General features: G+C 41.6%; 1 protein-coding gene and 1 long non-coding RNA gene across 4 annotated transcripts in view; one reads left to right on the top strand and one right to left on the bottom strand.

The window, feature by feature from the left end:
• Positions 1-10,831, bottom strand: part of DTNBP1 (dystrobrevin binding protein 1) — a 72,536-nt gene extending 61,705 nt beyond the window's left edge. Inside the window, exons 1-4 of one of the 2 annotated variants that reach the window (XM_055704457.1) lie at positions 10,669-10,831; positions 7,195-7,245; positions 3,504-3,554; positions 2,578-2,638 (exon numbers count right to left, since the gene is read on the bottom strand). In XM_055704457.1, coding sequence (XP_055560432.1) covers positions 2,578-2,638; positions 3,504-3,554; positions 7,195-7,245; positions 10,669-10,724 — 219 coding nt within the window. In that variant the 5' untranslated portion in view covers positions 10,725-10,831. The remainder of the gene's footprint in view (positions 1-2,577; positions 2,639-3,503; positions 3,555-7,194; positions 7,246-10,668) is intronic. The other variant, XM_055704456.1, reaches the window with a different exon arrangement.
• A 54-nt stretch (positions 10,832-10,885) lies between these two features.
• Positions 10,886-12,627, top strand: part of LOC114014665 (uncharacterized) — a 97,801-nt gene continuing 96,059 nt past the window's right edge. For both annotated transcript variants that reach the window (XR_008731521.1, XR_008731522.1), the window contains exons 1-2: positions 10,886-10,985; positions 12,142-12,247. This is a non-coding gene — a long non-coding RNA (uncharacterized LOC114014665). The remainder of the gene's footprint in view (positions 10,986-12,141; positions 12,248-12,627) is intronic.

Raw genomic sequence — 12,627 nt, 5'->3', positions numbered from 1 at the left:
TGAGCAGTACAAGACACAAAGCCAGCAGAGAGAACTTCATCTCTAATAACTGAAGGTTTTCACTATTAGGCAAGAGAAAGAAGAACATCAGGTAATACCCTTCTTAGGCTAAATACAACTCTTGAAAATACATTAAGCAGTGAGTTTTTCATCCACTGGAAAAAGATACAGAGAAGACTCCTAAGGAAATCTGAAGAGTCAGGGAGGATGCAGCTAGCCAAAATGAAGGTTTCAGCCAGGACAGAGAATCCCACAGCTCAGTCCTGCTCTGCACTGTGGCCCAGCTTTAACTGTCTGCCCTTTCAACGGGATTTGAAATGGAAGGTCTGGTGCAGAGCAATGCACTGGTAGCACTTACTGGAGCTTTTCTTTCCCTTCATTCCAGAAATAAACCACACAACTTGTCATTTTAATTCCAGAGCAGGAAAACTGAACACAATTAGGAGAAAGCACAGACACTTCCTGAGTCTTTTCAGCCGGACAATCAAATCTTGCCATTTCCCGTCTACTAGGAAAGGGCAGCAAACAGTGTCAGTGCAACGGCCCTACCCTGATACTAACCACCAACATGCCTCAGCTCCAAATATATTCTATACTTTCCCAGCTCTATCACTGCTTTTAAAGAGCTACAGTAGTAACATACAGCAAAATTTTTGCAATTGTTTACATTACGTCACATTATTTAATGTTTGAATTACACTATTGCTTACATTAGTATTTATTTTTTACACTGCCATTTATCAGCAATGCGATGATGTCTTAAGCAGTCTCAAAATAATATTCCTAGCTAACTTAAAATGTTTCAAATAATGGCAGAAGAGTGCAAAAAACAACCCCCTGAACTTCTGGGTAAGTCTTATATTTACCATAACCTTCTTGTCACACTGACAAAATTGTACTTATCAATAACCTTCTCTAATCTAACATATCCCACAAAAAGACATAATAAACTGACATAATATTTTTTGTCAAAGTGCAAGTAGTATTGCAACTATCTGAAGAAAGGACAGAAGACAGGAAATTCTAGGTGTCCACGTATCCATTGAGAAGTACTTTAAAAGCACTAGGAAATTATCATACTCAATGCTTGTTACAGTAATTGAAATATCAGAAAGTAAACAGGAGAATGAAATTCAGGTAATTCTTATTAGATCATACCTTGTGAGAAACATGATCACATTTCAATTTGTACAATAACTATATTTAATACTTCAAGAATATTAATTGTAGGCCGAGTATCGTCAAATCTGGAAAAGCTGTGAGAAACAAGAGGAACTGTACATTCTGATCCATTCCATCAGCTGCCTATCAAACCCCCACTTTAAAACCACAGTCAGTAACAATGCCACTTGGCATTTTTTCCCAAGCAGCAATACAGAGCATTATTTTTCATTATACTGGTTGTACTAGATCCAGCTAGGATGGAGTTAATTTTCTTCATAGCAGCCCATATGATGCTGTGTCTTGGATTTCTGACCAAAACAGTGTTGGTAACGCACCAGTGTTTTGGATGTTGCTGAACAATGTTTGTACAGTGTCAAGGCCTTCTCTCTTCCCCACAGCAAGAAGGCTATGGGTGAGCATGAAGTTAGGAGGGGACACAGCTGGAGCAGTTGACCACTGCCCAAAGGGATATTTCATACCATGTAACACCATGCTCAAAAATAAAACCTAAGGGTTTGGTCTTCCAGCGTAACCATTGCTTTGAGACTGGCTGGGCGTTGGTCTGCTTGTGAGAGGTTGTAAGCAACTGCTTTTGCATCGCTTGTTTTCCCTCTGTCCTTCAATTATTAAACTACCTTTACCTTGAACCATGAGTTTTCTCATTTTTGTTCTTCTTGTTCTCTCCTCTGTCCCCCTGGTAGGAGAGTGACCAAGGCTGTGTGGGTGCTTACCTAGTGGCCAGGTGTCCTGGTTTCAGCTGGGATAGAGTTAATTTTCTTTTTAGTAGCTGGTACAACACTGTTTTGGATTTAATACAAGAATAATGGTGGTAACACACTGATGTTTTGTTGTTGCTAAGCAGTGCTTACCCTAAGTCAAGGACTTTTCAGCTTCCCATGCCCTGCAAGTGAGCAGATGCACAAGAAGCTGGGAGAGAGCTAGCTCAAGGGATATTCCATACCATAGTTATGCTCAGTATATAAACTGGGGGAAATTGGCCAATCACTGCTTGGGGACTGGCTCAGCACTGATCAGCAGGTGGTGAGCAACTGTATTGTGCATCACATTTTTCTCCCTTTGGGTTTAATTCTTCCCCCCCCCCTTCATTACAATTGCTGCTTATCATTATTATTATTATTATTATTATTATTATTATTATTTCTTCACTTTATTTCACTTATTAAATTGTTCTTATTGCAACTCACGAGTTTTACCTTTTCCTGATTCTCTTCCCCATCCCACTATGGGGGAGCTGGGGCGGAGTGACCGAGCAGCTATGTGGTACTTAGTTGCCGGCTGGAGTTAAACCATTACACCAGGGTCAACCCAGTAAGCTGGCATTAAATTTTTTTTGTTTAAAATTACTTACACATTTTAAAATACTTGAAGTATGGCCCTGTTATTTTTTCTTACCTCTCCAGCTTTTGCACAATCTTTGGCTCCTTTGTGAAGGGCAGCCCAAGCATCTTCATATCTGAAGAGAAGATAGATAAATGACTATTCTTGCAGTGTTCCCCTTACAGAGGAAGACCATTTCATGGAAACCACTGTGCTTATATTTGCAGGAATACCAGAAACAACAGTTTAAAAAGCTGTACATTTCTTTCTGGTATTTACTTCTACCAAGACAAACATACAGTAAGAAATAATTTCTTTAAAGAAATTATGTGTTCCATGTTTTGTTAAAAAACTAGCTTACATCAAGAGCTAAATGGACCAAGCAATGTTTATAAGACTACACATAAAAGCCTTAAGCAGTACTTGAAACCCAATTTCACTAAGAACATGAAAATAATAAACAAGATTGTGATCAGTCCACCCCCCCAAGAAAAGAGTTGAGTTTTGTTTTGTTTTTTTTTTAAATAAAGACACAAAGGACATGTATAATGCAGATAGCTTCTGTTACTCAAAAAAACCAAAAAAGTGACTAAATACACATGGAATACACTTTCTTTTCATGGCAATAACAGGCATACTGTGTCTATTATAACAGAATGAAATCATATCAAATATGTAAAAGTTATAAAACATCAAATTAAAACCATGGGCTGGGCCTCAGTGCTGGTTCCCTTCATCCTTGTGCATTAGATCATGAACTGAAGCCATCTTTCTAATGTTGCTTTTCCTTCAGGACTTCTCTTTCATTAATATGACATAACTTATGGACTGGGCAAGCTTTAAACATATTTAACATTTGGTAAACATGCCCACTCTACTAACTGCAGAACATCCAAAAAACTATTATTAACACTTTGATTTTCTTCTAATTTTTTTAACCTAATAAAGTTATTTCTGAAATTATAGGGAGCAGACACTAACAAAGAAATGCAAGTTCATACCTGCTCAGTAACTCCAGTCCAGCAGAAAACTCTGGCAAACACTGAACAGTTCTATAAAACAAATTGTAAATATACAAATGTTGTTAATGAACAGAAGGCTGTTATAAAAAATGTATGCACACACATCTGTGTTTGACAGATCTGCTGAGCACAGAAATTTTCCCTATTGTTCACTTCCACAAACATTTTGTCAAATCTGGTTTAAAATGCATTACACAGTATCTCTTAAAAGAATATTCCAAAGCTAGGGTTGGCTTTTTTCTCCTTGTTATTTTATGGTAGCCCATTCTTATATTTTTTTTACTATGTCCATTAAAAACAACCGTTATCAGATAATTTCTCTAGCTGTTAACATATACACAGGCTGAACATTGTTTCTATCCACTGTTTTAAGTTAAAACATTCTGAAAATAAGACTACTACGCAAGTTCTTATGCCCATCAATAAAGATATTGCACTTAATATACTCTACATTAAAAATAAATACTAAGCTAAAGAACCTTTGCCAGTTTAATGCTCTAATGATCTCCTACTGGATGCATACATTTTCATTAATAACAGCTTAAAATATAAAGACAACTTATCCTAAGTTAAAGAAAATTAACAATGCAGTGTTTTGAAGAATGTATTACAGGAAGATTTCAATGTCATCCAAGATTCATCTCTTGGAAGATTTCCAGAATAGACTTTTCTGCACTGTCATCCAAACAATCTGAATGAAAAAAAACAAACAACAAATGCCACAAATATAACCTTTTTTCTTTAAAGCAAGTGAAAAGTGATAGAATCAGTGAGGTGGGTAGGGACCTCAGGCAGTCTGTAGAACAACTTTCTGTTCAAAGCAGGACCAGGTATGGGATCAGACCAGCCTGCTCAGCTGGTTTGTCCAGCTGCAACTTGAAAACCTCTGAGGGCAGAAACTTCACAGGCCCTGTGAACAACCTGTTCCACTGCTTGACTGTCCCCATGAGGAAAAAGCTTTTCCTTGTTGCCTTTTCCTGTCTGAACATCTCTCATGTCCATCACCTTCTGTGTTGCCACCTCCTTGATAACCTCTTCATTGGTAATGACAGGCTGCCATTAGGTCTCTCCAAAGTCATCTATTCTCCAGGCTGAACAAGCCCCAGTCTTAGCCTTTCCTCATATGCAGACATTTCCAGTCCCAACCATCTTGGTGGCCCCTCCACTAAACTTGTTCCAGGTTACCAATGCTTTTCTCACACTGGGGGCCCAAACCGGACACAGCAACTAGATGTGGTGTAAGGAGTGCTGAGCACAGGGGCTAACCACCTCCCTCAATCCTACTGCCTGCGGTCCTGTCCATACAGCTCAGAAAGCCGCTGGCCTTCCTGCTGCCAGGCACATTGCTGGCTCGCATGCAGCTTCCTGTCCGCCAAGAGCCCCAGGGTCTTTTCAGCAAAGCTGCTTCCCAGCTGGCCAGTCAGCCCCAGTCTGTGTGGCTAGGGATATTTTTTCTCAGCGAAGGACTGAGGATTTGTGTCTCTTTAACTTCATTAAGTACTTCCTGGTCCATATAATCCTATGGCTTTTATGGGTTGAGCTCCCCAAATTGATCTTCACCCACTACTAGGTAATCTCTTCCTTGAACCCTTTCACTAAGCACAGAGGACTGAGAGACCTTGTTTGTGAGGACTGAAGCAACAATGGCATTTGATATCTCAGCATCTACATTTGCTGTCACTAAATCATCTACCCCATTCACCAGCAAACCCATGTTTTCTTTGTTCAGCCTTTTATTACTAACGGAGGGTTATAACCTCTTCACATCCTTGACATCTCTTGTAAATGTCAATTCTAGGTGAGCTCTGGCTTTCCTAAGGGTATTCCTGCATGCCAAAGAAGTTATGAAGAGGGTATCAAGAAGTCATCCCTGACACCCTCCAGAACTCCTGTTGACTGCATCCTGTTGTGTTGTCTTTTCACCAGATGACAAGGAAGTTAAAGACCCCCCCAACACCAGTTGTCCTGGTTTCAGCTGGGATACAGTTAAGTCTCTTCTTAGTAGCTGGTGTGAGAACATGGTTTGGATTTGGTGTGAGAACAACACTGATAACATACTGATATTTTTCAGTTGTTGCTAGGTAACGTTCATAGTAAGTCAGGGACTTTTCAGTTTCTCAGGCCCTGATAGCAAGAAGGTTGGAGGTGGAGGGGCATGGCAAATTGGGAGGGAACACAGCCAAATCCAAACTAGCCAAAGAGATGTTCCATACCATATGACATCATGCTGTGTATATATATGCTGGGGGAAGGAGAAGGAAGGGACATTCAGCATTATTGCATTTGTCTTCCCAAGTAAGTGTTACACATGATGGAGCCCTCCTTTCCTGAAGATGGCTGAATGCCTGTCTGCCAGTGGGAAGTAGTGAATTAATTCCTTGTTTGGCTTTGCTTGTGTGCATGGCCCTTGCTTTGCCTATTAAACTGTCTTTACCTCAACCCATGGATTTTCTCACTTTAACTCTTCCAGTCCTCTCCCTCATCCCTCTGTGGGGGCAACGAGCGAGTGGCTGCGTGGGGCTTTGTCACTAGCCAGGGTTAAACCATGACAAATGATTGAGAATTCCTCAAGTTGTTTAGAGAAGACATCATTCACTCCCTGATCAGATGATCAGGAACAAACTCCCATCACAATGCTACCCTTACCAGCTTCTCTGCTCCTCACCCACAAGCTCTCAGCCATCCTCACAACCAAGCTAAGATACATTTGTCCCAGAACTTCACCAGCAAAAAAGTAACCCCAGCATTCCCCTATTTGTAGTGATTCAATTGGTTCACCCAGTGCTTTGCTCAAAAAGTGATGGATATTTACAGTACACCATCTGAACCAAACCATTACGGACTGGAAACATACAGAGAAGGGAGATGCCTAAAACAGTTTCAGCCAAACCTTCACCCTTTCTTAGTTTAGTTTCTGTGTCTTGTCAATGCAACCAGTCTTCTGCTAAAAAAACCTTTACAACCAAAACATCAAGCTTCAGAACTTAATACAGTTTATTTCAGATGCCTTACTTTTTGTCCAGGGATTGTTTTAAAACTAATTTGTGCCTACGTGCTGTGTTTTAGTAAGAACATGCTTCACACTATAGCATATCTGAGCTTATTTGAAGAAGCCACATTCACAGACACCACTTAAAGACATTAAGTAGTCTCCCTACAGTTTACACAGGTTGAAAGAATGAATATACTAAAATGCAAAAGATAAAAAAACCACACGACAATGTTTAAATCTTCTTGAAACAGATAACTGAAGTACTCCATTATACATGTATTTTCCACAATAAAAATGTTTATATTTCTGTTCTTACACTAAAAAAACTGAACTAGTTTTACTACATGAGAATCACAGATTGTAAACAATTACATTTCAGTGTACTGCAACCTGAATCTTCTATTAAGTACTACAATAATGTTGACTATTCACATAATTTAAATACTCACTTATAAATTGATTGATGGCCATCAGAAATTATTTAGGCCTATCAATGAAGGTTTATTAAACAAAGTATTTCCCCCAATATTAGGAGTAAAACTTTTCTTTTGTCAAAGTAAGACTGTAAAATTATATACAAACACTGTTGTAACTGGCACCTATATATGAGCCATGTTAAATTTTGCTTTAACAAGAGCATCCTAGATCAATGCTATACATTAAGAGATTCAGAAGTACCTCTGCCTGCTTTTTTTTGCTTCTCTTGATTTGTCACCCAAAGTCTTCAACCTACAAATAAAACCACAAAACCATCAGACATTTCCAACACCAAAAACAGAGAACAACTTGTTTGAACACTTGTGTTAATTCCAGTCTATTGTAGTTAATCTTGTTTCAGCTAAATTAAATTTCCCCTAATTTTATGGAGACTGTCATATGAAATGATTTCTACTGACACTGCTTATAAATTATGAGATTTTTCTACAAGTGGATCAGGCAATTTGGTATAAAAAGTTTAATGGAAGCTATATATGCAAGTCATTCAGCTCTCAACACTGTTTCCTTACCAGACAGGTATTAAAGATCTGCATAGAAATAACAAATCCAGTCCTGAAGAACACCCTTTAGAAGATGACCTATGCGCCAAGGAAAAGCATGACAGTCACACAGACACGTGTACCCACTTGTCATAAGTCTGCCAATACAAAACTAGCACGAGCACAACTTTTCTTCTGCCAGCTATCAGAATCTCCAGCAGCATCAACACAATGCACTGCTACTGAGCATATCTGAGGCTTGTTTCACCTATGGCCAATTTCAAACTGACTGGTATCTTGCTCCTAAGAAACTAAAACCAAACCAACCAGCCAAAAAAACCCCCAACCAACAACCCACATACACCAGTCAAGCTGGCACCGTAGAGTGAGAACCAAAACCTCCAGCTATTCTGTCCTCAGCCTCTATGCCCTCTGGAGTTCCAGCTGTCCAGGACAGCAAGGGTTACGAAGAAACAAGGGACACAGACACAAGCAAGATGGAAACAAGCTATGAGTGCCAAAATCCTCCACACATGACACAGAGATACACAATCCTGAGTGACCCAGTGTCTGAGAAACACCCCAGTATACAAAAATTCAGGCTGGTGGTGGTCAAGACTGCGTGAGTTATTTGGCTCGCCCTGGAAGCAATTTCCAGGAACTCAAAGAAGAAACCTCAAAGCTCTACAGCAAAACAGGTGGTTAAGTTTGAGGAAAGACACGCTAAGGCAGATTTCCATTCCCTGTTATAGAGCTGTTTGTTATAGTCAAGCCATGTAGCAACAACCTCAGCACACTGATGAAGAACAACACTGTTGCAGAAAGCACTGCAATTTTGCCTTTCTCCCCTGTCATGTTCCCCAGTACGCACCCCAGCCTGTAATAGCAGTGCTCCTCTGCATACAGGGATAGAAGGAATTGCTGGGTCACAACTACCAGTTCTCTTAAGAGAATATCTGCTAGGCAGTCAGAAGTAAAGGTTGAAGGATTTTTCATTAGACTACACAGTATCAACTTCCTTTCAGCAGTGTTCTCTGTACAAAGTAGAGGTAGTGCAAGCCACATCACTCAAGCTGGCAGGAGTACACAAATCACTGCCTGAGCACAGACAAGCACAGCTCACTGTTCTGTTGTTGGTTTTGGGTTTTGTTGGTTTTTTTTTTTTCTTCCTCTCCTCCTAGAAACGATTGCTTGCAGGTAAATGGGTCAAAATTCAGATACCTCACTCAGAGGATACACAGAAGTAGACAGCAGACACAGCAGAGCAAAGAGGAGCTCATTTCTTTGTACATAGAAATGGCTAATAACCCTAACCTGTTTTTTCTTTAGACCACACAACCCCAGATTTAATCATTTTTAGCTGTACATAAACATTTCTTTATTCCTTTGGAAGTGATATGATTTTCTTAGAAGCCCTGGAAAAGTTTCTCCCTTCCTATGTTTCAAGAAATCCAGCTGTTCCACTTTGTGTGGAAATTAACATGTAGTTAACAAGTTGGCCACTTTATTGACACCAGAAATATTTTCTTTGGGTTTTGACCACTTTGAGCTAAAGTCTTAACAGCATAAAACTACTTCTATTACCAGTTTGGTGGGGTAGGAAACAAGAGTAATCCAGAACGCTATGGCATTGAGGTTGGATTGTTTAGGAAGGGAAAGGGACCAAGCAGGACAAGTCATGTTCTGGCCTGAACACATGGGGACAGTACAGGAAAAGCCCTGATGCTCTCCACAGCCTCTGCTACTATGGTCTGAGATACAGGTTCCCAATGGCAACAAAGATGACACAGATGAAAACAACACTTAAAGACAGGACACTCCAAGAAGGGCCCATTAATGGAACTGCTAAAACACAACGACAGAAATGATGAAATCAGAGACTGTTCTCAAAACAGAACAAAACATTGCAATACAAGAAAGGAGACAGATTAGAGACTACATAGAAACATATTAACTCCACTGCAGCAATACATGGAGATACAGAGTTAAATGATCATCAGATCCAGAGCATGTTATGACTTTTCTGTTGTCCTCTTTCATCATGTAAAAAACACCTTTTGGAAAAGAACCTTCCCTTGTACTGAGGCATCAAACTCTGAGAGAATTCTAAAAGTAACAGCGAAACACAAAGACTTCAATAAAGCAATGCCTTTGGCTGTATTCTTAAGACATTGTAACATTTAATTACTGTTTGCTAATATAAGACAGACAATGTATAAGCAATTTATCTGGTTGATTGGTAGCTTATTCTATCAATTTCTGTGGATCATCATATAGTGATGCAAATAAGTCATTATAAACTATTTATTTTAGCTTTTTAGAGTACACAAACATCCATCACTATACATAAATATTTACTGTAGGGGTATTATAAGGCAGCCTCAACATTTCCAAAGCCCATGCAGTTTTTTAAAGTAACTGACTACAGCACGATACTCTCCTGCGGGGCGTTATGAGCTGACAGTTTTGCAGCACAGGCATGACCTTGTGCTCCAGCCATCCAGGCTTCAGTAACGCTCGTCTGGACCACCTGCCTGAACTTAAAATAGCACAGATACCGGGCCCATCTAATAAAAACCTTGTGAGGCAACGTAGGAAGAATATCTTTCCGTCTTTTAATGCAAGCAAAGGGCTGTGCGCCTCCCTCCCCCCCCCCCCGCCAAGTGTTTTCGCCCAAGGGAAGAACAGCTTTTCATACGCCGGAGTGCGGCGGTGCTCTTTAAGCGATTACGTGAGTCCATAAAACCTTGAAGGTCAGTTACTTCATAAAACATTCAAGAGCGTTAATTGACCCGATTCATATCTCCCTCACTGGCTCGGCACAGCAGCCTCTTTCTTCCCCCGGCCCGCAGCTGCCTCCCGGGCGCCAGGCACCCCCCGCCTCCCCGGGCCGCCGCACCGCGGCCAGGGCTGGCCCGCCGCCATGAGCCGCTCAACCGGGGCTGGAAGGGTGGGCGGATGAGACCCCCGGGCCGCGCTCCAGGCGCCGGGGCAGCCGCGGTGAGAGGGAAGTGCCGCGGCTGGGGGTCCCGCCTGCGCAATCGCCTCCTCTCCCGCCCGCCGGGCCAGTCCCCGCCCTCACCCAGCCCCCGGTCACCTGCTTCCCCCTCCCCGCCCGGCTGCGGACCCCGCTTCCCCCCCAGCCGCACAAGGCCAGCCCGGGGGCACCACCCACCCGGCGGTGAGGTCCTGCTGAACGCTCAGCAGCCGCTCCCGCAGCGTCTCCAGCATCGTCGCAGCCCTCCCGGCAGCAGCGGGGCGCCCGGCTCCCGGCTCCCGCCTCCCCTCAGCGGCGGGCGGGGCGGGCCTGCGGCGCCCAGCCCCCGCCTCGCGCCCAGCGGAAGGCCCGCCCCCTCCCTTCCGGTGGGGGGGCTGGGGGCGGGGCGGGCGGTGCGAGTTCCCTCACACTCCCGCCGAGGGGAGATCGGTCTCTCGGTTTGGGTTCTCGATGCGCCAGTAACGCCGGGTAGAACGGCCTTTAAAGCCCAGGAGGTATCGAGGGTAGATATTGAGAAGCACTTGAATCCCTTCAGTTGTAGCTAAAGGCTTTTTAAAGAGCGCAGTGAGCTCCTTGGCAGGTTGGGGCCCTCGCCTTCAGGGTTTGGCGTCAGCAGTAGTAGCATGGGAGTGAGCTCAGGGAGTCGGGCTTTGCAGCAGTATCTGCAAAGTTTGGAAAGCAAAACCACTGGATCTCACATTGCTCAGTTCTTGGAGTAAAGGATAGATGATAACGTCTCAAAAGTCCTTGCAAAGCGCATAGTTGAACTGTGTTTGTGTGGCCCACTGTTTTCTTTGGAGACTGCCAGGCTTTTATAGATATTAATGACTATTGAAAAGAATGAAAAAAACCCCCAGCAACCCAATAATGACTGTTAGTTATTACCAGTAGTCAATAATGCAGTTAAAAGTTTTAATGAAGCTTCTAGGTACTATCTGTTCAAATAATAACTTACAAATCACTCAGTTAATCTTGAGACAGTTTAAGTTGTTTACAGCAGAACAACTGGATGACTGTTTACAGTCACAGGGAGACTCCTACCCTGTGTGTTTTCAGTTAGTACTTGAGGAATGTGGACCTAGGATTTAGATGAATCTGGGAAATTTTAACTTTGCATCTCATTGAGACTTTGATTTTTACATAAAGCTGCTGAAATTTCAAAGTCAAAACATTTTATTTGTTAACCAAATCAGCTTTGGTTTATTTATTTATTTTTTTAAAAAAGTGGTGCACACTGAAATTATTTGGTACAAGGAGAATGTATGTAGAGGGGAGCTGGGGTATATGTCATTCAATATTGCAGAAGTATACTCAAGAGTGGTATGAGGTCCATTGAATCAACTGAAAAATTGACACCATAACCACATTCACTCTCTGCTTGTGTGCTTTTTAGAAGAATATGGGACCTATAGGTTGTTTCTGATGTGGCTCATTGAAAACCAGTATTGCTCTTTGGCCTTATTACAAGTTAAAAGCTAAATGCTTGCTAAAAAAAATTAAAAATAATTAGGTTGATCTTTCTAAGCATTGAAATGGATGTATCTCACCTTGTCTTGAGGTCACAAATACTGTTTTCATGGTAGACTGCATATGAAGTTCTGTAAAAGAACATATGACATTTTGACAGTACTTTTCTCTTGCTTGGCCTAGAAACATCTGAAAGTAGGCACCTTCCACTTCCCTGAGCAGTTAGCTCTTCAGACTAAGAGGGCTTCGAAGGACTTGAATCAACAATTTTCTTCTGATGTATTCACAGGTATGCATTACGAATGCTGACAAAAGCTGTGCAATCTGGCCTTAGGTAATATATATGTTATGGGAATTGAAGTCTTTAGAAAACAAGGCAGGGGTTTTAACCTTTAATCTTCACCTTTCCTTTGAGAAGACATATGATTTTCTTCTGTGTTACATATTTACAATTTTCTTGTGAATGTTTTTGTCAGCAGTGACTAATAATTCACAGTGAGTAAACACTTTTAGACTCCATTGCTTCCTTTGCAGTTAAAAAGAAACCGTTCAAAGACTGCTGTCTTGTACACTTTGATTGCCATCTCTGTGTAGAATTTGGGAAAAGAAACGCGTTGAGGTGGTGTTAATAGTCACAGTAATCCTAGAAGTACAGGCATGGAAGAGACT

The sequence above is a fragment of the Falco cherrug genome, chromosome 3, assembly GCF_023634085.1.
Source record: "Falco cherrug isolate bFalChe1 chromosome 3, bFalChe1.pri, whole genome shotgun sequence".
Classification (NCBI taxonomy): domain Eukaryota; kingdom Metazoa; phylum Chordata; class Aves; order Falconiformes; family Falconidae; genus Falco; species Falco cherrug.
This window is presented reverse-complemented; position numbering and strand designations above follow the sequence as displayed.